Source organism: Pan paniscus, chromosome 5 (genome assembly GCF_029289425.2).
Source record: "Pan paniscus chromosome 5, NHGRI_mPanPan1-v2.0_pri, whole genome shotgun sequence".
Classification (NCBI taxonomy): domain Eukaryota; kingdom Metazoa; phylum Chordata; class Mammalia; order Primates; family Hominidae; genus Pan; species Pan paniscus.
Genome location: NC_073254.2, coordinates 164,119,145 through 164,143,521, shown reverse-complemented (window position 1 = coordinate 164,143,521; position 24,377 = coordinate 164,119,145). Strand labels below are relative to the sequence as shown.

The 24,377-nt window shown below is 41.2% G+C and overlaps 2 protein-coding genes and 1 long non-coding RNA gene across 5 annotated transcripts in view; all 3 read right to left on the bottom strand.

Annotated features, from left to right (window-relative positions):
* STX11 (syntaxin 11) overlaps positions 1-12,383 on the bottom strand; it is a 47,731-nt gene extending 35,348 nt beyond the window's left edge. Inside the window, exon 1 of one of the 2 annotated variants that reach the window (XM_034963029.3) lies at positions 12,227-12,383. In XM_034963029.3, the coding sequence (XP_034818920.1) occupies positions 12,227-12,299 (73 nt within the window). In that variant the 5' untranslated portion in view covers positions 12,300-12,383. Of the gene's footprint in view, positions 1-2,344; positions 2,548-12,226 lie in introns of those variants that run through there. The other variant, XM_003811540.7, reaches the window with a different exon arrangement.
* Positions 12,384-16,157: 3,774 nt separating this feature from the next.
* The window catches only part of LOC129398062 (uncharacterized), a 32,311-nt gene continuing 24,091 nt past the window's right edge, over positions 16,158-24,377 (bottom strand). Inside the window, exon 3 of one of the 2 annotated variants that reach the window (XR_008625795.2) lies at positions 16,158-16,549. This is a non-coding gene — a long non-coding RNA (uncharacterized LOC129398062). The remainder of the gene's footprint in view (positions 16,550-24,377) is intronic. The other variant, XR_010112533.1, reaches the window with a different exon arrangement.
* LOC100989777 (ras-related C3 botulinum toxin substrate 1) lies at positions 17,464-18,636 on the bottom strand. The gene is made up of 3 exons (XM_055114190.2): positions 18,381-18,636; positions 18,272-18,274; positions 17,464-18,181 (listed from the first exon to the last, which is right to left on the bottom strand). Exons 1-3 carry the CDS (start codon positions 18,619-18,621, stop codon positions 17,640-17,642), a joined length of 786 nt encoding a protein of 261 aa, XP_054970165.1. The 5' UTR covers positions 18,622-18,636; the 3' UTR covers positions 17,464-17,639.

The following is a 24,377-nucleotide window of genomic DNA, read 5'->3' as shown; positions in this document are numbered from 1 at the left end:
ATTCATTTTGGCTCACACGGCTATAATGTGATAAAAAACATTGATTTGAACTACAAAAACAATGATCATAAACTCGCTTCAATATAGTGTTACCAATGTATAAACTATTAGGCAGGGTATGGTGGCTCACATCTGCAATCCCAGCACTTTGGGAGGCCAAGGCAAGCAGATCACCTGAGGTCAGCAGTTCGAGACCAGCCTGGCCAACAGGGCCGAACCTTGTCCCTACTAAAAATACAAAAATTAGCCGGGTGTTGTGGTGGGTGTCTGTAGTCCCAGCTACTTGGGAGGCTGAAGCATAAGAATTGCTTAAACGCAGGAGGTGGAGGTTGCAGTGAGCCAAGATTGCACCACTACACTCCAGCCTGGGGCAACAGAGTGAGACTCTGTCTCAAAAAACAAAACAAAACAAAACAACCTATTAATTAGTCACACCATTTCCTAAAAGTCATGCTGTTAACTAAAGGTGACTGCAATTGTCCAGGGGTGATAATCAGCTGAATTTCGTTTTACATGGTTATTAAATAACATGAAACATGGTTCATTCAAGCACTTTAAAAACCATACCTTTCAAATTCATATATTTTTAAATCATGTACCAAATGAAGAATAGGCTGCCTACAAAGACAAGTAAATGACTAAACTCAAAAGCTTCCTTGCTCTTCCAGCCATGAGCCAGTCCATTCCAAATCCCAGATCTTCAGAAACATCAGTCATATTGGGACAGAAACTTTACTCTGGGTATAGATTTACCCTAGCACCTATCTCATTATATTGAATTTTCCAGCGTATTTAAATAAACTATTAATTAGTCACACTATTTCTTATAAGTCACACTATCAACTAAAGGTGACCGCAATTATCTAGGGGTGATAATCTGCTGAGTCTACTCTTTAAATACACTGGGACCCAGCATATTGAGTTATATTGGGACAGAAACTTCACTCTGGGTATAGATTTACCCTAGTACCTTGCCGGAAGGATCCTATTATTCATGGTTGTACAAGCAAGGTTCAGGGAAGAGGCTGGCACAGAGAAGGTACCTGGTAACTGTTGTTTGGGGCTGAATTCAGCTCAACTCAGCTCCAGTAGAGATGGTGCCCCCTTCTCTACCGTGTTGAGATAGAGTGCAGTCCCTTCCTAAGGGCTGTTACCCACCGCAATAGGACTTGTCAGCTTCAACTTTTAAATTTCTCTGCTCCCGCTGGGACCCAACCGCTTCAAAAATCATCATGTGGTTTTAGCACCAATTTAGTAAACACAAACTGTCTGAAATATTTTGATTTTAGAGAGTTACTTACAATCACCACATTAAACGATACCTTTCTCCCATGCAGTGAAAATGACAGCAAAATGGTCATTGAATAATGAAATTAATTTTCTGTTGGGCATCTGCGGCAAAGCACATGATTTCAATGGTTATCTTAGATCAGCCCAGTGACCTTTACTGGCATGTTGTAACATCAGGCGCCTTAGGAAACTGAAAACTCAATCGTCACTTCCCATACCACTGCCCCAGGTTGGCAGGGCAGGCATTTCACATCTAGAGTCTCATTTTAAAGCAAGCCTCGCTTTTCAAAAGTTCATTAACAAAGTCTCACAATTAAGAGAGCAGCCCTGTGACTCATTTTTGGATACCTGTAAATAACAGCTCCTCCCTCTGCTGAGAAACGGCTGAAACAAGTGCGTGAGAACCACAGGAAGTAATACAGATCTCAGCTGGTGTCAGCGGAGTCTAGAAAAAGGCAGAATTCCCTCTCAGGACGGCGTGGCTCTCGCAGGCATTGCCACTACTTCTCTCCATGTTTCTAAAACAAAGTCTTACGTGGGCTTCGAAGGGACTGCTCCAAGGCTCTATCAATTTCTCCGTCTTTCCTGGCTACTGAGTGACACCGCCAAGTTCAAGTCAAGAAGTACCCATTCTGGTGTTTTTGACACAGTCACCCTACTAGGAAGTGAAGAGGTGATAATAAAAAAACACTTCAGCCTTTCGATTTAAAATAAAAGTAGTCTTGGGTGGACACTTTATAAAGGCAGCCTACCAACAGGTATCCCTAAAATAATTCTTACGAAGCACTAAATCCTAAGTCCCTCAGCCTCTGAAATTAAAAGTAATTTTAAAAAATCATTCTGCTTTATATGAGAAACCCAATGCTGTGTTTCCGAAGGTGCCCAGAGGCGGCGTGAGGACCTGCGCCAGATCCAAAATCCCACCTAAGGCACAGCCGCGGGTCCCGAGCCTAGACAGTGCCCCCGCCCCGACCCGCCCGCCCTCCCCGATCTCTCCGCGCACGGGGAAAATAGTCAGGAAGAGAAATGGGGGCTCAGGAAGAGAAAAACAAACCTGGACCGGGAGCGAGAGTGCGAACCGAGAAGCCCCTCTCCCGGCAGGGCGCGCGTCCCCTGTGGATGCAGCGATGGGGAAGGAAACCTGTTGCGCGACTCCCGGCGGCTCCGCTCCCGGCGCCTCCTGCGGCCGAGGCTGAGCTCCTCCACGGCCGCCCGAGCTCCGCGCCGCCGCGGCCGCATCTGGGCGCCGCCGGCTCAGCCCCCGCCGCTTAGGAAGCGACCACAGCTGGGGACCAGGCCCCGCCCCGGGATGACAGCGCTGGGGCGCGGCGGCAGCCGGCTCACAGAGCGCGGGTTCCCGCCCCACCCGGAGTCCATGCGCTCGGGACCGCCCGGAGCCGGGGACGCGCTCCAGCCCCTCCCGCAAGCCCCGGGGCGTTCCCGCGGGCTGCGCGGACCGGCGCGGGGAGTGGGATGTTTGCCGCCCAAGACACTTCCTCCGCTCATCCTCTGGTCCCCAGGGCAGGGAGCGCGCTGGACTTCCCCCGGGAATCCCCGCTGCGCTGGTGACATTTGCAGTCCGGTGCGTTGCCGCGGCGAGGACGCTGGAAGCGGTCTCTGAGCGTGGGTGTGGCTGCGGAAGCTGTGGCAGGTCCTGCATCCCTGGGACCCTCGAGGACGCGGGCGAGGAGCCTGCGGTCACACGGAGGCCGAGCACCGCCTTCCCAGAACCCTGCCGACCAACCTCTCTCCAGTCGGCCTCAACACCCGCCGGGCTCATCATTCTCTGGATATCAACTGAGCGTCCCCTTGTGTGCCCACCGCGCTCAAAAATACTGCCAAGACCCACCCTCCAGGTCCCGGCACTTTAACGGGGAGAGATAAATAGAAAGTGTGGATTGTGCCAGGTGGTGGTAAAGCACCTTGAAAAACAAGGCTGAGGCTGAAAAGTAAGGAAGTGATACTCAAAAAAGGAAAAATCGGGCCGGGCGCGGTGGCTCACGCGCGTATTCCTAACACTTTGGGAGGCCGAAGGGGGAGGATCTCTTGAGCCCAGGAGTTTGAGACCAGCCTGAGCGATGTGGTGAAAGCCTATCTCTACAAAAAATAAAAAAATTAACTGGGCGTGGTGGCGCACGCTGTGATCCCAGCTGCTCAGGAGGCTAAGGTGGGAGGATCACTTGAGGCTGAGAGGTCAAGGATGCAGTGAGCCGAGATCGCGCCACTGTACTCCAGCCTGGGCGACAGAATGAGACGCTGTCTCAATTGAATGAGAAGAAAAAAAATAAAACTAAAGAACGAATCCTGCCTTGATGGCAGAATGTTTAGACACAGGAACCACCTGAAAGCTCCCAGCTGCCAAAGATGGAACCATTTGAGCAACGAAGTAAACTAAACAAGGTAGTATTGGATTACAAGCCAAAGTAAAAAAATCCATGAGTCTACACTGATATAAATAAATAATTGAATAAATAAATAAAAGGCGGAGAGGAGACAAATCTCCTATACAGAATAATTCCAAATAATTTATGTAGATCATGTACCCTAGGCTGTGCACAGTGACTTCCTCCAAAATAGTACAATGTGGAAAGGGAAAAACAGTAGGTTTACAATGGAGAAAGCCGACAGACACTACCCCAGCCAGATGTTCTAAGTCAACGTCAACAATCGTGACTCATATTGATGGCATGTAGTCAATATGATGTGATGAATGTGGCATATTACATGTGTGGTCTCCCTCCTGGAAAACCATAACCTCAGTCTCATAATGAGAAAAATATCAAACAAATTCCAATAGTGGAACATCCTACAAAATACCTGACCAATATTCCTCAAAGTTGTCAGGTTATCAAACGTAGGCAAAGTACAGTCCAGACGTGGCTCACGCCTGTAATCCGTACACTTTGAGAGGCTGAAGCGAGAGGATTGCTTGAGGCCAGGAGTTCGAGGCCTGATCTGGCCGACATAGCAAGATGCTGTCTCTACAAAAAATAAAATAAAATAAGGAAAGTCTGAAAAACTGCCGCAGCCTAGAAGAAACTCAGGAGACGTGAAAACGAAATGTAATATGGTATCCTGGATGGGATCCTGGGACAGAAAAAGGACTTGGGGAAAAACTAAGGAAATCTAAATAAAGCATGGACTTTCATTAGTAATAAGAATCAAGGTTAATTAGTTGTGAAGAATGTAATGTAAGATGGTAATCATAGGGAAATCTGAAATGGAATTTATGGCAATTCTGTACTACCTTTGCAGTTGTTCTGTAAATCTAAAACGGTTCTAAAAAATACAGTTTATTTTAAAAGAAAGTAAAATAAGAGGGATGAGGTATGTTATATTTTTAAAAATGGGTATATTGCAAAGCCATCTAAGATAAGAGAATCATTGAGGGAGGAAACAATGCAGCTATTGGGATTAAGATCATTTCAAGCCTAGGAATCAGTGGATGTAAAGGCCCGGAGGCAGGAGCATGCTGGGCTTCTGGGAGAAATATCAGCGTGGGCAAAACAGAGTCCAGGAAGAGTGATGGTGGTGGGGCTAGGAGTGGGGAGTAGAGCATGTAGGGCATTGGTAGTCATGATAGTCTTTACATTTTACATTGATTGAGATAGGAAGACTGAAGAATGTTTATCAGAGAAGCTAAATGATGTTGCTGGTTGTTTTTTTAATCTACCGTTTTGTTGAGGACAGATTAAAGGACAAAGATTAAAACAGGCCAACGAGTTAGAAAGCTGTGATGGTTAATTTGATGTGTCTAATTTATTGGACCATGGGGTGCCCAGATATTTGGTAAAACATTATCCTGGGTGTGTCTGTGAGGGTGCTTGCTGATGACATTTTTAATTTTTTTGAGACAGCAGCTCACTCTGTTGCCCAAGCTGCAGTGCAGTGGCATGATCATGGCTCCCTGCAGCCTCGACCTCCCCTGCTCAAGTGATCCTCCCACCTTGGCCTCCCAAAGTGCTGGGTTAACAGGCATCAGTTACCATGCTCAGCTGAGATTAACCTTTGAATCCATGGAGAAGACTGCCTGAAAAAGTAAATTGTGGATGGGGAGGAAAGGTGAAGATTGCTGGGGATTAAGAGTGGCATTTTGGACACCTTCAGTTTGGAGTTGTCAAGTTGTCATGAAGGCAGTTGGTTAGGTGAGTCTGGGATGGTGGTATATATTTAGAGTTCTTTAGCATATAGATGGTGTGCAGACAGAATGGGGATGTCTGAAGTCTGAGTCCTGGCATGCTCCAAAGTTCAGAGGTTAGGAAGATAAAGAATCAAAAAAAGAGAATGAGAAGTTCTGATTAGTGAGATAGATAAACCAAGAGAGAGCACGTTTCAGGAGCCAAATTAAAAAAATTTTGCAAAAAAGAACAATTAACTGTGAAATGCTGCTACAGTGTGTAAAATTAGGACGGAAAACTGAGGAATGGGCTTGGCCACATGGAGGTCAGTGGTGAGCTTGGTAAGAAGAGTTTTAGTGGGGGATGACCAAAGCCTGTTCGGAGTGAAAGAATAAAAACATCAGATGAAGACAAAGAAATGGAGTAGAAACTGGAAGGAACCATATAGTCAAAGCAGTTTTTTTTTTTTTTTAATTAGAAGCTATACATGTTTGTTTGCTCACCAGCATGAACCAAAAGGAAAGGAAAGAGGGATGATATGGGAGAGAAAAAATGGGTTACATGCTGAAGCAATGTTCTTGAGTAGATGAGCAGGTGTGCAATCCAATGCACAAATGGAAATTTAGGGTAAAATAGAAGAAAGAGTTCATCCCTGGTAACAGGAGAGAACAACTCCAAACTGAACGTGTCCAAAATGCCACACTTAATCCCCAGCAATCTTCCCCTTCCCTCCCCATCCACCATTTACTTCTTCAGGCAGTCTTCCTCATGGATTCAAATGATAATCTCAGCTGTGTGGTAGCCTGTAAACCCAGCACTTTGGGAGGCCAGGGTAGGAGGATCACTTGAGCCCGGGAGTTAGAGACCAGCCTGGGCAACATAGGGAGGTCTTGTCTTTACTAAAAATCAAAGAATTAGCCGGGTGCGGTGGTGCATGCCTGTTGTCCCAGCTATTCGGAAAGTATGGCAGAGATGCTGGTAAATGTGGAGGCAAGAACATATTTTATCAATGAAATTAAAAGCAAGAGCCGGACGCCGTGGCTCAGGCCTGTAATCCCAGCACTTTGGGAGGCCGAGGCGGGCGAGTCACTTGAGGTTGGCAGTTCAAGACCAGCCTGACCAACATGGAGAAACCCCGTCTCTACTAAAAATACAAAATTAGCCGGGTATGGTGGCACATAATAACAGGGTTTAGAGTATGGCCAATCTGAATTATCTTCCGCAATTGATCTGCTCACACCCAGCTGAAACCCCAGGTTATTCTTGTTTTATAAATTTCTCTGGAGACCTTGGCTCTCCCCTCCAGTCTGGAGTTTTTCAGAGATGATGACCGATAAGGACCTTAGGGTGAAGCTCAGATAAAACAGAGCAGGCACTGGGTGCGGGGCGTGGCAGTTGCATGGAGATCTGTCAGCCGTGGCCATCATCCTGCACGCTAGTGCCGTTCCTAATTTACAGAGCTCTAAACCCATTGAATCCCAGGGTTGGAAGGTCCTCTAGCACAGCCACCCTTCTGAGGTGCAACTCCTTCATGGCCCTCAGTCAAATAGTCATTGCGTATCCCTGTACCATGTAGTAACCAGCAACTACCATTTCTCTTTTTCATGCTAGTTCGAGAACTCTTTGCAGATAAAGAATGTGTTTAAATTTCTTATATGGGTGTGATAAAATATTTACAATATAGAATTTACCATTGTAACTATGTTAAAGTGTACAGTAACATTAAATACAGGTACGTTCACATTGTGGTGTAACCATCACCACCATCCTGAACATTTTTATCTTCCCAACTAAAACTTTGCACCCATTAAACACTAACTCCCTGGTCTCTCCTCCCTCTCACCCTTAGCAACCACCATTCTACTTTTTTTTCTTTACTAACATCTCTCTAACTCAGTCCTTGATAACCACAGTTCTACTTCTACTTCTATGAGTTCAATGTTTTTAGATTCCACATATAAGTGTCATCATGTGGTATTTGTTTTTCTGTGCCTGGCTTATTTCACTTAACATAATGTCCTCCAGGTTCATTCATGTTGTCACAATGACAAGATTTCCTTCTTCTGTAAGGCTGAAAGTACCTCGTTGTGTATATATATCACATTTTCTTTATCCATTCATCCACTGTTGAACACTTACGTTGATTCTATATCTTGGCTATTGTAAAATGCTGCAATGAACAGGGACATGCAAAAATCTCGTCACACTAATTTCATTTCCTTTGGATATATACCCAGTAGTGAAATTGCTAGATTCCACCATTTTACTTTCTGCCTCAATGAATTTGACTGCTCTAAGTATCTCATATAAGTGGAATCATACAATATTTGTCCTTCAGTGACCAGCTTATTTCACTTGGCATTATGACTTTAGTGTTTATCCATGCTGTATGTAGCATGTGTCAGCATTTCCTTCCTTTTTAAGGCTGAGTAATAACTCATTGTATGTATATACCAGATTTTGTTTATCCATTCACCTGTCAAAGGACACTTGCGTTGCTTCCACCCTTTGGCTATTGTGACTAATGCTGTTATGAACATGAGTGTACAAATATCTCTTTGAGTCCCTGCTTTCATTTTTGGGGGGTATATACCCAGAAATGAGTTTGCTGGGTCATATGGTAATTCTATGTTTAATTTTGTGTAGAATTATCGTTACCATTTTTCACAACAGCCAAGCCATTTTACATTTATACCTTCAATGCCCAAGGGTTCCAATGTCTCCACCTCCTTGCCAACACTTACTCCCCTTAGACTATCTATAATTTCTGTTTCATACCCTGCAGGACACATGATAGTGTGTGAGTAAATTAATGACCGTTATTAACCCTGTCAAAAAGGAAATGAGGTTAAATGAAGCAACTTGTGCTCAGCAAGTCTCAGCTAATACACCTTGTTCTAGATTTACACTGTACTTTACCATAGCCACATATGGCTAATTAAATCTAAATTAATTAAAATTAAATAAAATTTAAAAATTCAGTTCCTCAGCCACATTAGCAACATTTTAAGTACTTAACAGCCACGATAACTAGTGTCTACTATTTTGGACAGTGCAGAATATAATATTTCCATTATTGTAGACAGTTATTAATATTTGGCTTCTATATTGGACAGCACTTTCTAGATTCTGGTAGCCACCTCTGCCTCATCTTACAAATAATATTTGAATAAGCTTTTCCAGAACTGGCCGGCTTTAAATTTAAGTTTAAGATCTTTCTTTCAGGAGAGAGAAAAAATGCTGCTTAAAAGTCTGTGGCTTTTTTGTACCTCAATGGCTGCTCTGTGAACCCTCTAATTTTCATGTTTAAATATTGTATTTGGACACTCAGTGATCATGTGGTTCTGTTGCTCTTTATTACCTCTGTGAATGCAGACTTACAAAACTAGTTAAAGCTTTGTCTACATCATTCAACTCACCTACTAAATCATAAGTTTCAAGAAGGCAAGGATCATGCCTGTTTCACTTGCTCCTTTTTACCTAGAGCCTAGCACAATACCTAGAACATTAGAGACACTCAATAAATATTTGTTGAAAGATGAGTTAATGAATGACCATAGTAAGCACTGAGTTGAAGGCCCTGATACAGCCTTTTAGAGGGAGGCACCTAGACATAACAAGACCTAGGAATATCTATCTAGCTCTCATATATTAATGGTTAGAAAATATGTTTTTTTCTTACAGAGCATAGATTTTAAGCTAGGGTCTTTTCCCCATTATTTAAAAAGTAGCTTAAAATTTAATGCCTATAAGGATCTTGTCTAATGCATGTTTATAAAGCTACTACTCTGATTTGTAAACACCTGTTACCATAAGTGAACATAATAATGAGAGCAAATAAATTCTAGATTTGTATAGTATCAGCATGTGTGCAGAGATCTCCTTTTGCCCCTCCAATCCACTTTCCACCTCCCTCCCACCTGTTCTCTGACTTGGGAGTCTGATCTGAATGGATTATTCTGACAGCTGCCTGTGCCCCATAGCTTTCCTGCAAATAGGAAAACTGGCAGGAGGACAGGGGCAGGGAATGAGGTCAGGAAATATATTCCAAATAGAAGTTCGTGTATGCCCCTCAACAAAAGGCCCCAATTCCTCTAAGGTGGTCTTCTCTACACGTCTCTCTGTCCCTTCCTGGTTTCAGATACTTTTCCATACTCGTGATTCTCAGTCGAAGGTTCCATTACAGCTCCCCTCCACCCTGTCCATATCTTTATAATAGACCCCTTATTTAAAACCTCTGCTTGAATTATCCTAATTTGAATATGCTATCCATTTCCCTTTGGGACTTTAACTAATACACTCTTCTTAATTAGTAGCTAGAGCATAGTCTCCAAATCCCATCTCTGAAAATTTTATAACTACAATCCTGACAGAAATGTTCCCTAGTGATATTATCATATCATTATTTCAATCCACTTGTTAGCTTTATGGAGAAACCAGACTGTATGCCATATAAATTGTTCTCCAGTACACGCAGACTAGAAATATATTCCCAGATTCACAGGCAAATCTTTTTGCATATAGCTTTTCTACATAAAATGTAGAAATAAATTGATGGAAACATATAAATGAGAAATCTTTTAGTGTTTTGAATTGGTACATAATATTTTACATATTTGTGGGGTACATATGATATTTTGTTGCATGCATAGAATGTGTAAGGATCAAGTCCAGGTATTTGGGGTATCCCTCACCTTGAGTTATTAATCATTTCCATATGTTGGAAACATTTCAAGTTCCCTAGTTTAGCTAATTTGAAATAAACAATACATTGTTGCTAGCTATAGTTAGCAACAATGGAACAATAGAACTGTTATAAACATTAGAACTTACTTCTTTTATCCAACCGTAATTTGTACCCTTTGACCAGACTCTCTTCATCCCCCTTTCCACTCACACAACCTTCCCAGCATCTGGTATCTATCATTCTACTCTCTACCTCCCATGAGTAAGAACATGTGAAATTTGCCTATGTCTGGCTTATTTTACTTAAAATAATAACCTTCAGTTCCATCCATTTTGCTGCAAATCACATGATTTCATTCTTTTATGGCGGAATAGTATTCCATTGTGTTTATATACCACATTTTCTTTATCCCATAAATGTAAATTTACAAAGTAAAATCAAGTTAATTGTTAAAGTTTTAAACATTTCAATATATAATAAGTTAAAGTTTTAAATATTTCAGTATGTATAAGCATATCTTAAATTACTTCTAGATATGTGATGAAATCTGCAAAGGTTTCAGTACTGCAAACAAGTCATCATTACTCACATACAAGACAACACAGTTTTTATCCCTTGAAGCTTGTTTTAAATGTACAATTTTTAGCAAACATGAGATCATTAAAAAATATAAACCTAATAATGCTGATACCAATATTAAAGATAACCAATACTATTGTTTGGTTACAATGTGCCAAGCACCATGTTCACATTGTCATATATTATTTAATTTCTCATCACAAATTTGTGAAATGTGCACAACTCAACCCTATTTAAGAGAGGAATAGACTGAACCCTATAGCCTCCTGTCCACTGTCCAGGAAACAACAAGCAGAAGACTTCAGACTCAAATACTAGTGTGCAACACAAAAATCCAGGTTCTTCACCATTAATAATTCAAGAACAATGTTAGAGACCACAGAAGAGGCCGGGTGCAGTGGCTCTCGCCTGTAATCCCAGCACTTTAGGAGGCAGAGGTGGGCAGAGTGCTTGAGCTCAGAAGTTCAAAATGAGCTTGGGCAACATGGCAAAACCCCATCTCTACAAAAAAATACAAAGAAATTAGCCAGGTGTGGTGGTTGGTGTCTGTAGTCCCAGCTACTCGGGAGGCTGTGTTGGGAGAATCACCTAAGCCCAGTAAGTCGAGGCTGCAGTGAGCCATTATTGCACAAGTGCACTCCAGCCTGGGCAATGGAATGAGACCCTGTCTCAAAACAACAACAACAACAACAACAACAACAACAACAAAAACTGAAAATAATGACTTTCCAAAGTAAATGATTTTTTTTTCATCCTGTTATCTGCACAAAAGGGCAATATGAACTTAAGGTAAGCTTAGAAAAAATACTATAAAAAGAAAAGAATGCAACAGATAACTCTCACAGAAAAGCAAATTTCTTGTTGTTTACTAAGATCATTTCTTTTTCCAAGCTTGATACGCCAATAGGGGTAGAAAACATGTGGCGAAAAATCGTATTTTTCTGGTATTTGTTAAATTGTGCTCCTGCCTATAATTCCTGAATTGACACTATTGCATCTTTACTTTAACCCAAATTTCAATTAAGTAAAAACTTTTCTTTGATGTATTTGCTTACTTGTAAGAGGCCTGAAGTTTGATATGTACTGGTTGCTCTAATGTATACAAATAGAACAAAAGTTTTCTGTGAAGGAGAATGGGTTTTAAAAAAATCTGATCTAGAGATAATCTAGTTGATCCACTTAATAGCTCTTTATGGAAACCAATTTTCCTGCAACTGTGATTTTTGCATAACAAGTTGCAAAAGTATTTTAAGATCAGACTGTTACTCAATACTCATTTCTGGTAAACTTTTTGCACCATTGCCTTCGTCTGCAGAACAGATAAAAGTGAAACAGAAAAGCACAAACAGAATATAACACATAAGCCATGCCTTTTACAGATAATAGTTTAGCCACAAGCCTTGAAATACTGGTTTTGAATGTGAATAATTAGTTTTCAACAAGTATAATTTTCACAGATACGTTAAACATTTGTATAGCCATATTCTGTTCATTTAGATGAATTTGTGTCATCTATTTAGAAACTCTATACTTCCACGCCAAGAAGCCTTACTTTGGGGCTGAGATCTGGCTTTCTTCTCTTCTTCCTCCCCTTCATCCATTTCATCCCCTTGAGGCTGCTCCATGTCTTTGTCTTACTTTTCCCCTTGGCACTCTTCAGATGGACCCATTCCTTCTTCACGGATGGTTTATAGTTTCCGTGAGTTCACAGACCACAGCCTGCTAGCAACCTTCCATGACCCTGAAGAAAATTTGGAAGTGCAATACTGGCACCAAAAAAAACCAAGTTGTTTCAAATGATGAATTGGGCCAGGCACGATGGTTCATGCCTGTAATCCCAGCACTTTGGGAGGCCAAGATGGGAGGATCACTTGAGGTCAGGATTTCAAGATCAGCCTGGCCAACATGGCGAAACCCCATCTCTACTAAAAATACAAAAATTAGCCAGGCGTGGTGGCGTGCGCCTGTAGTCCTAGCTATTCGGGAGGCTGAGGCAGGAGAATCGCTTGAACCCAAGAAGCAGAGGTTGCAGTGAGCCAAGATTGTGCCACTGCACTCCAGCCTGGGTGACAGAGTGAGATTCTTCCTCAAAAAATAAATAAATAAATATATATATATATATATATATATATATATATATGTGAATTGACCAAAAATGGCAGAGTAAACAGGTTGAAGTCTGAGCAGTGAACTCACCGATTCAAAGGACAGTCTTTCCTTGAGACATCTGCCTCTGTGGGTGATGATCTTTTTGAGACCTTGCAGAAGCTGACGGATGTTCCTGTCAGTCCCTCGCTCCTTTCCTTGTGTGCCCCAGGCGTGAGGAGTGATCTTCGGTAGGGTCTAACATGGCGTTGCCTCACTCAGGGTGTTGAAAGCAAGCTGCTGTAGCTGATTTCTTTAAACCCTATTTTTCTACAGGTTGGTGATGAAGAAAGGTGAATTATGAAACAGGAACTTTTGCCACAACCCTGTGTCCCTAGTCACAAAGAAACATTTACAAAAGTCCACATGCAAACTGGAATTCATAATTGATTACAGTGCAAATGTGGGTGCTAGACTTATTCACACCTATTTCTTCCACAGACCTGGCACAGCATCTCTGCAAATTAATGAGTGGGCCCCTTTTCAAGAAAAAACCGATATGGCACCCAGTGTTGACAAATTATTTCTACCACAGTGTTACTTGAATGTAATATAAACACAGTGTTACTTAAACATAAACAAGCTATAAATTCCTTATGGCTGTAGACCCTTTAAAAAACTATAAAATCCAAACCAATTTGCACATTAAAAGCATAAAATTAATAATAATATTAAAATAGACTGGGTACAGTGGCTTATGCCTATAATCCTAACACTTTGGGAGGCCGAGATGGGTGGATCTCTTGAGCCCAGGAGTTTGAGACCAGCTTGAGCAAGGCCCCGTCTCTACAAGAAAAAAAAAAAAAAAGCAAAAATTAGCCAGGTGTGATGGTGCAAGCCTGTAGTCCCAGCTACTTGGGAGGCTGAGGTGGGAGGATCACCTGAGGTCAAGGCTGCAGTAAGCCATAATTGCACCACCAAACTCCAGCCTGAGCCACAGCATGAGACCAGACTCAGAATAATAATAATAATAAAACAGTATTGATTTAACATTGTTTTGATGAAACAAAACCACAAAAGTTTATTGTAAAAGTAGAAAAGGTCATTTGGGTGTTTTGTATTTCACTTGTTAGCTATACGATTCTCTTTATTTTGAATATATTTGAATATGAAAATATTCAAATATTTTGAATACCATTTATTTTGAATATAATAGACATGCATTTGAGGATCTCTCATTATCCCTGTTCTGATTTTCTCTTTTAAACTATACATATGTCCTGAATCATCAATCCATGGTTCATTAATAAGACATCAATCTAAAATGCTCGCTAAAATAAAAGGCCAAAATATGAATTTAATTTAATGAAAATGTTTTTATTCAATATTTATGATCATATTTAGTCCTAATGAATTTAAATATTGGGTATGATGCATCTCCTTTGAAACACGAATGTGGTGGTAACTCAGGAGGTACAGGTGCTTCACGTTAGGCATGCTTGTGCTGCTAAAGACTGTATGATGACTCAGCTGTCCTATCATTTGCCTTCAGTGCTGCAGATCACCAAGATATCACCTGAGCTTTACTTGGAGCCAGGCTTTGATTTGTTGCCACACATATGTCAATCAGATGTAAATGGTGAGACTGCATTCTTATAAAGTGGAGTATGCAGATAATCCTGAATTATAATTTTTTTAGCTTACCATCCAAATTCAATTTTGTAGAACAATTGGACCTCCTGCAAACATCAATAATAGTTCCAAATGCCGGGCAGGTAGTTATGGTTGTGCTATGTGGAAAAGCATGGTATAGAAAAAAGACTGGATTGAATGTCTGAATTCCAGGCCAACCATGGTTTGATCCCAATGCATCTGTCAGGAAGGCAGAACATCCTCACAGTCAGAAGTGCTGGTTCTGGAACCAGACTGCCTGAGTTTGTATCCTGCTTGTGTTTCTCCCTCTCAGGAAGGATCTGATGTGCAACTGCTAGAAATGAAGTCAGAAGGCACATCCAACTGTCAGAGCACTCTGGGCCTGACTTGGCTACAGAGAGCTGCTTCCTCTGAGGTTACACCTTCCCCCAGCAGCATGTGTCCTGTGGGATAAAGCAGCTTGTGTCCTAGGGATAAAGCTGGGGCCATCTCAGCTCTGTGCAGGATACTCTGATGAGCACAGTATGCTACAGAGCTCCTGGCCAGGTTGACTGAGGCTTTGACAGGCCTCCATCCCAGTTTGACTTCTTCCTCTGCCCACTTCTGCCTCCAATATCTTCCTTTCATGGGTGCTGATGCCTAATAAACGTCTTACATCCCAAACTCTGTCTCCGCAAATTCTTCTAGACAACCCAATCTGCAATACTGCATCACAAATTTTTGGTTGTTTGAATTTGGCTAACTAACCTGTCTGTGCCTCAGTTTCCTAATATGTAACATGGAAATATTAAAATTATATTTCCTTTAATATAAGACACCTTTGCTTGTAAGATACACTTCTGTTTCATATGGCATTAAAAAAGAAAAAAATGGTTGGGTGCGGTGGCTCACGCCTGTAATCCTAGCACTTTGGGAGGCCGAGGCAGGCAGATTGCTTGAGCCCAGGAGTTCAAGACCAGCCTGGGCCACATGGTGTCTACAAAAAATACAAAAATTAGTCAGGTGTGGTGGCACCCTACGGTAGTTCCAGTTACTTGTGAGGCTAAGGTAGGAGGATCTCTTGAGCCCAGGAGGCAGAGGTTGCAGTGAGCTGTGATCATGCCGCTGCACTCCAGCCTGAGTGACAGACTGAGACCCTGTAAAAGAAAAGAAAAGAAAGAAGAAAGAGAGAGAAAGAAAGAGAGAGAAAGAAAAAAAAGAAATAAAGAGAGAGAGAGAGAAATAAAAAGAAAGAAAGAGAATTTACATGAAGGAGGCACTAACAGAAGATCTCCATACAGAACTGACACAAGGTGATATGGTTAGGCTGTGTCTCCACCCAAATCTCATCTTGAATTGTAATCCCCATGTGTCTAGGGAGGGAAGTGATTGGATTATGGGGGCGGTTTCCTCCATGCTGTTCTTGTGATAGTGCATTCTCGTGAGATCTCCTGGTTTTATAAATGGTACCGCACTCTCACACTCACTCCCTCCAGCTGCCTTGTGAAGAACGTGCCTGCTTCTCCTTTTGCCGTGATTGTAAGTTTAAAATTGATATGGCCTCCCCAGCCATAGTGAACTGTGAGTCAATTAAACCTCTTTACTTCATAAATTACGCAGTCTTTGGTATTTATAGTAGTGTGAGAATAGACTAATATGCAGGGTAAGGAAGAAATAAAACTATAGAAAACGATAAGAAAACTTCTGTATCTTAATATTTTTTAATATGAAAAGAGATTTTATAATTATTATTTTTATGATATATCATATTAGTGAATGTAACAGATTGCATTTTCACAAATGGCAAATGAAGCAAAGGATAACGTTTCTCTTTGATTCCCAGGAACCTCGAAATCATCTGTCTTTTGGAGGGTTCAGTTTTTTATGACACTGTGATACTGTCCATGAGGATATCAACAGTGCTTAGTGGTAACAAACATTTTGCTAAGCTGGTCTATCTGGGTCCTTGCTCAAGGTGCTCATATTCTTCTAATCTGGTTCTGAGCACCTGGTCATGTGTTTCTTAGTTATTATGCACAGGATCTGTTTAGAGGGATAGGTTTGGTGTGTTCATATGGAATGTCCACAGAACGGTGGTAGCATAATGTCATCCTGCCGTCAGATATCAAAGCAAGCTGTACTTTGCATTTACAGTCATCTGAAAGAGAAGAATACGTGGAATTATTCAAATACTCAATTGATCCAAAAAAAAGCAGAAAAAGAGGAAAAGGGGAACAAAGAACAGATGAAACAAACAGAAAACAAATAGCAAGATGTTAGATTTCAGCCTGACAAATAAATAATCACATTAAATATAAGTAGTCTAATCACTCCAACTAAAAGGCAAAGATGGTCAGACTGTACAAAAAAGAAAAATGCAACTATATACTGCTTACAGAAAAGGTACTCGTTAAATATAAAGACACAAGTGAAGTTATGAGAAAAGATACAGCATGTTAACACGAATAAAAAAAAGCTAGAGTGGCTATATTAATATCAGACAAAGTACATTTGAAAGCAAATTAGAAGTATTACTAGAGATAAAAAAGGTCATTTCATAATGATAAAGTGGTAAATTAATCAGAAAGAGGTAACAATTCTAAAGCTTACGCATCTAATAATAGCTTCAAAATATATGAATTAATAAATTAATGAAATCCTGATCTATTTAAATAATTTTTATTTTAAGTGTTTATGTTCATTAGTTATAATCTGTATTCTGGCTTTGTTTTAATTGACAGACTTTTTGGGAGGTCAGTTTTTGATTTATAAGAACAATTAAGCAGAAAGTACAGAGAATTCCCACATACCCCCTCATCTTCTCTCATCTACACAAAGGGATAAATAAGAAAACTTTTGTGTCTTAATCTTTTTTAATATGAAAAGACATTTTATAAGTATTATTATTTTATGATATAACATATTAGTGAATATAATAGATTTCATTTTCTCAAATGGCAAATGAAGCAAAGGATAACATTTAAGTCTTTACATTCATTAGTCTCCTCTTTTAGTCACATCTTGTTTTAATGTGGTACATTTGTTACAATTGATGAGCCATATTGGTACATTCTTTTTTTTTTTTTTTTTGGTTCAGAAAATGGTTTTATGGAAAAATTAATCTGTAACAAAAAGTTGGCATTGAGTGCGAAGGCTCCACCGTTTTTTTTGTTTGTTTGTTTTTTGTTTTTTGAGCAAAGCGTACAAAGGTTCCAAGGGACAGGACCAAGAACGAGGGGCTGAGACATTTACAACAGCAGGCATTTTCTCTTCCTCTTCTTCACGGGAGGTGGGCAGAGGACTGCTCGGATCGCTTCGTCAAACACTGTCTTGAGGCCTCGCTGTGTGAGCGCCGAGCACTCCAGATATTTTACAGCACCAATCTCCTTAGCCATGGCTAGACCCTGCGGATAGGTGATGGGAGTCAGCTTCTTCTCCTTCAGTTTCTCGATCGTGTCTTTATCATCCCTAAGATCAAGTTTAGTTCCCACTAGGATGATGGGAGTGTTGGGACAGTGGTGCCGCACCTCAGGATACCACTTTGCACGGACATTTTCAAATGATGCAGGACTCACAAGGGAAAAGCAAATTAAGAACACATCTGTTTGCGGATAGGATAGGGGGCGTAATCTGTCATAATCTTCTTGTCCAGCTGTATCCCATAAGCCCAGATTCACCGGTTTTCCATCTACCATAACATTGGCAGAATAATTGTCAAAGACAGTAGGGATATATTCTCCAGGAAATGCATTGGTTGTGTAACTGATCAGTAGGCAAGTTTTACCTACAGCTCTGGCATTTACTAAGCATTCAACAAGGGGCACCTGCGAGGTAGTTAATAACCAACATCTTGTTTAGTCTTGTTGACCTCCCACTGAACCGCCTCTCTTGGGAGGTGGGGGATGTGCTTAGGGATACCCCATGTAAGCGGTGGGGTGGGGATTTGAAGGGAGGGTCCAGATTCCACGACATTCAACAAGTTATTTGACCGTCTCCCACCACCACACACTTGATGGCCTGCATCAGGGCCGCTCGCTGGGCCGCGGCGGCGGCGGCAGGGCGCTGAGATAGGAAGCGGCGGGCTCGGGGCGCGGCGGACGGGCGCGCGGCTTGCGGGCGGCGGGGCGCTGGGTGCCGGGGCCGCTGTCCACGCCGCCTCGCCCTCCGCGGACTGGAAGCCGATGCCCGGCAGCGGCCACCACCCAAAGCTGAGGAAAACTGCCGGTACATTCTTATTAACTAAAACCCACAGTTTACATTGGGGATCATTCTTTGTGTTATACATTCTATTGGGTTTGTATATGCGTATATGTGTGATTTTTCTCTAATTGGGTTTTGACAAATGTATAATGATTAGTATAGTATAGAAATGTGTAATCCACTCATACAATATGATACGGAATAGTTTCACTGTCCTAAAATATTCACTATGGGTTACCGTACCCATAATTTTGTCTTTTCCAGAATGTCATATAGTCAGAATCATATAGTGCACAGCTTTTCAAACTGACATCCTTCACTTAACAATATGTATTTAAGGTTCCCCCATTTTTTTGTGGTTTGATAGCTGAATTATGTTTTTCATGGAATAATATTCCATTGTATGGCTGTTCCACAGTTTGTTTATCCATTCAACTACTGAAGGACATCTTGGTTGCTTCCAAGTTTTAGCAATTATGAGTAAATTTGCCAAAAAATCTGTGTGCAGGTTTTTGTGTGGACCTAAGTTTTCAACTCATTTGGGTAAACACCAAGGATCATATAGTAAGAGTATGTTTCATTTTGTAAGAAACTGCCAAACCATCGTCCAAAATGGCTGTGCCATCTTTCATTTCCATCAGCAATGAGTGAGAGTTCCTGTTGTTCCACATCCTTGCCAGCATTTGGTGTCATCAGTACTTTGGATTTTAGCCATTCTTATAGGCGTGTAGTGGTTTCTCATTGTTATTGTAATTCTTTTCATTTTAATAGATAATGTTAACATATTATTTGATATTTTGAGTCTTTTACATTTATTAGAATTTGTATTTTTTCAAAAGTAAATTCAAAGTGAGTTTTGAATATCATTATTGTTTATTTTTTAATTATTTAGATTGTTATGTCAACAGAATAAAACTATGTGAAATCTTACTATAACGATATAATATTTTGTTGAATGAATGTGAGAAAAACAAGTTATGAGGAATAAATGGGCCATAATGTATGAATTGTATATATTTTTTCTTATTCATCAAACATTGTTGGTCCATCAACACTCAACATATGCTCAGTAATAATTAAATTTAGTCACTTAAAAATATTTTCCCATTTGTAGTCACATATTTCTCAGTTTCATCATTGTGAGGTTATATTTGCCAACGTAGGATGAAGAACATATTTAACAGTTTGTTAGCTTGATTTATAATGTGAAAGTATTCATACATGTGGAATGTTGGCCTCTTTTTGGACTCCTGCCTTGGGATAGTCCTTTTGATAGAGGCAGGTCACAGTTTTTGGGAGTCATGAGAGGTTATGGATATTCTCAGTAGAAACTTGCACATACACAGATACAGACAAAGTTCTGTGTACACCTCAGGGATTCACAGACTCCCTAACACTCATCGATGGACCCAAGGGATCCATTCACTGTAGATCGGCAGCCCCTGCTGTACAATTCTCTACGTGTTAGTGCCATTTTAATTTTCCTAATGCACAATCCTGAGATTGTCATCCTCCCATCTCTTCCTTCAAACTCCTCCAGGGGCCCCCATTTTTTTATCCAATATTTTCTTCATCCTACCATTTGAAGTATTCGGCAATCTCAACTCAACTGACCTGAACAGACTTATCTCCCTGTATCCCTTCATGTAGCCCAAGACTAAGCCATGACTAATTGGGCCACTTACTGTTCCCTGGATATATCTCCTGGCTTTCCAGTTTCTCTGACTTTGTTTATATAATTTTCTTCTTGAAATTTCCTTTTCTTCATCTGTGCTGACTAAAATTCTACCATTATTCACAGCTCTTTGTTGTAACCTTTTCTTCCTACCCCCACCCACCCTAAAACAATCTTTTATTTTCCTGACCTCTCAGAACATGTGTTTTTATATCCGTTTTTTCCTTTCCTTTCCTTTCCTTTCCTTTCCTTTCCTTCCTTTGTTCCTTCCTTCCTCCATTCATTACTATCGAGCTATTCAATAAACTTTGCTGAGTGTGCACAGTACTGGGCAGTCTACTGGGACAAACTGTTACTACTCTGCAAGAGGTTCACAGATTAATGGGAGCACATTCACGCAGGACCTGAAGAAGACCTTGGCTGGAGGGTGGTAAAATGCAGGGTTTGGGTTAGACTGCCTAGGCCCTGAGCCTGGCTCTGCCAATGCTAGCTGGGTGACCTGGGCCAAGTTACTTTACTTGCCTCTGTCTGTTTATTTATAAAATCAAGATAAGGGCACCTGCCTCACAGGGTCCATAGGACGGTTAAGTGAGCTTACTGTGGAGAGATTTGAGAAGAGCACTTGTCAGGTAGTAAGAACCCAATAAATATTATTGTTATTATCATTGTGAATGGAGGGAAAGTGGCAAGTTAGAGTAGATGTCCTTGCAAATATATGTTGGAGAAAACCTCACATTCTACTCTGCACGCTCCAATGCTCATTGAGGAAGATTAAACAGACAAACACAGACTTTGAGCAGGTCTCCTCTTTTGAGTTGATTTGGGAGTTTGTTACGCATGTTTCAGGTGCATTTGTAATTTCTGTCCCTATAGCCAATATATCTCTTGACCTGAAGAGTGGCTTTTAGAGGTCACCACTCCCTCAAGAGTTTTTTGTTGTTGTTTTGATTTTTTTTTTTTTTTTTTTTTACCACTGTGGAGCCAGTAAGTTTGCAAAAAGTTTTTAAAAATAAAAATGGCTGCTCACACATCTCCCCTAGCAAGCCAGGGCATTCATAGGAGTGAAGTCAGAAGATGGATTTTTAGGGCAGCTAGGTCATGGAAACTATGTATAGGTTACCCAGTCAGTAGGCAGGTAAATGGCCTTTTAAAGATATAATAAAGTATTTTATTGAAGTAGGGAGGGGTTGGAAGCAGGTAAACTGCTTTCGATTCATGGGTCATACCTTTCTAAACTGGAGAGAGTGGGCAAGTCATTCAAACTTTCTGGGCCTCAGTTTCATTATCTGCATTATGGAAATAATTCCTCTGTTCAGGATTAAATGGGAATGTACATGAAAGTGCTTGGAAGTGGAGAGAAAGAAGAAAGGAAGGAAGAGAGAGAGGGGAGGGGAGGGAAAGAAGGAAAGAAGAAAGGAAGGGAGAGAGGGGAGGGGAGGGAAAGAAGGAAAGAAGAAAGGAAGGGAGAGAGGGGAGGGGAGGGAAAGAAGGAAGGAAGGAAGGAAAGAAGGGAGGGAGGGAGGAAGGAAGGAAGGAAGGAAAGAAGGAAGGAAGGAGGAAAGGGAGGGTGAAGCTCAAATATATTCCAAAGAAATAGCTGGAGATCTATGCTGTACATTTTAACTTTATTATTATTATTATTATTTTTTTTTGAGAGACAGGTATCGCTCTGTCACCCAGGCGGGAGTGCAGTGGCGCAATCTCAGCTCACTGCAATCTCTGCCTCCCAAGCTCAAGTGATCGTCCCACCCCAGTCTCCTGAGTAGCTGGGACTACAGGTGCATGCCACCATACATGGATAATTTTTGTATTTTTGTATTTTTTATTTTTTGTAGAGATGGGGTTTTACCATGTTGCCCAGGCTGGTCTCGAACTCCTGAGCTCAAGTGATCTGCCCACCTCGGCCTCCCAAAGTGCTGGGATTACAGGTGTGAGCCACCATGTCCAGCCTTTTAAACTTATTATTAAGAGCAAGAGTGTACTTGGAGAGTGTTTTGTTATAGTATTGACTTCATGAGTTTTAACCACCAACTTTTTGAACTAAGTGCAGTTAGTGCTTTGACTATATTGAGCTGACAGCCTTCTTAACGTTATTACATGAATGTCATATTAGTCCATTGTACACTTTCACCTTTAGAATAGTTGAACTGTATTTTCAGTGCCTAACTGTGAGTTATTGCGACCCAGAACACTTAGAGAAGTTGACTAACATTCAGAAAATTTATGAGTAATAGTGAGTAATTTATGAATGAGAACATGGCAGATTTCCATACATCACTTTTATTGAAAGTTGAGTCACTCTTTGTTATGAAAATAATTTATAGGGCAATGTTCCATTTGAGAAAAAAATGAAAAGTAATGGTATTTGTCAAAATGATGAATATGGTTTAACTTCAATGAGAAAGAGCAAATTTCACAGAAAATAGAAACCCTACATCAGTTTATTTATTGTCATAACTATTTCAGGTTCTTTTGGTAAAACAGCAAGAGGTTTGGCTGAATTAGGTATCACTCGCACCAGCTATTTTCTGTCTTCCTAGATCCATTTTCGGCCATTCTCTCTGCTGCTTGGAGCCTCGGGAGGCTTTTGCAGGAGATCAGAAGGCAGAATGAGTCTGGGTCAGGGTATTTCTCTACTCTTTCCAGGTGACACCAAGGTTCTGGCACCAGCAGGGTCCCTGCACACCATAGCTCCTTTTCGCTCCAGGCTGCACAGGACTCTGGGAGGGAAAGACTTCCTACTGTTGCTTCTTCCGGTGCCCCAATTTTCCTTCTTGCTTTGCTTCACTCTGCCCTCATCTGTGTACATTTAACAGATTTTTATCAAAATTCCACCTGGGGAAGACTTGTTTTCTACTGAGATCTAGCCAGATAATATTTTCCAGTAAGTACAGTTGCTGAAACTCTTCTGGGGCATGGTTACCACAATAAACCAGATCTAAAGCAACCAGATATGCATGCTGCTTTTTACAGATGGTTTTCAGCCTTCCTTCCTTCCTTCTTTTTTCTTTTCTTTTCTTTTCTTCTTTCTCTCTCTCTCTTTCTCTCTTTCTCTCCCCTTCCTTCCTTCCTTCCTCCTTCTTTCCTTCCTTCCTTCCTTCCTTCCTTCCTTCCTTCCTTCCTTCCTTCTTTCTTTCTTTCTTTCTTTCTTTCTTTCTTTCTTTCTTTCTTTCTTTCTTTCTTTCTTTCTTTCTTTCTTTCTTTCCTTCTTTCTTTCTTTCTTTCTGACAGGATCTTGCTCTGTCACCAAGGCTGGAATGCAGTGGTGCAGTCATGGCTCACTGCAACCTCGACCTTCTGTCCTCAAGCAATCCTCCTGTCTCAGCTTCCAAGTACCTGGGACTATAGGTGCATGTTATCACACCCAGATATATATATATATTTAATTTTTGTGTAAAGACAAGATCTCACTATGTTGCCCAGGCTGGATTTGAAATCGTGGCCTTAAGTGATCATCCCACCTTGTCCTCCCAAAGTTCTGGGATTAGAGGAATGAGCCATCATGCCTGGCCATTTCCAGACATCTTTATCACCATGTCCACTTTATTAAAATTTTGCTAAAATAAACTGAAATATTACATGTGAGTGTAGAGCTCAATTACATTTCTACAAATTCTCCTCAGTGTGCATTTTTGATTAGGAAGGGTCACAGGGGAGATTCTTATGTGAGATCAGGAGGAAATGAAGCAGCAGACATTTTTGTAGCTCATACACATTGTCATTTATCATCTGGATCTCTTGTTGGTGGGAGACAGCAGCCAGGCCTTCAACTGCTCCACCTTCCCCAAGGTCCTCCTTCGCCTTTTCTGACTGCTGGCCCAGGCGTGTGTTTAGCTTCTTCATGAAGAATCTCAGATTCTGCAGGACACCCACACCACCAAGACCTGAGGCAACGGGAGCTGACATGGTTCCAGTTTGCTCTGTGAGCTCTAGCTTATTCTTGCTCTCCTCATCCTCTTGGCAGCCATCTTTCTTCCCTGCATCAGCCACAGCCATCCCCACAGCACTAGCATCGGCCTTAAGGACAGACATCAACCTTATAGAGTGTGCTTAACCAGCTCTGACTGTGGAAGGCCAACTCCCTGTGTATATAGGAAACGAAATATTCATT

Bases quoted from the DNA above. Each gene is read 5' to 3' on its own strand.
- LOC100989777 (XM_055114190.2), bottom strand. From the start codon at position 18,621: ATGTACCGGCAGTTTTCCTCAGCTTTGGGTGGTGGCCGCTGCCGGGCA.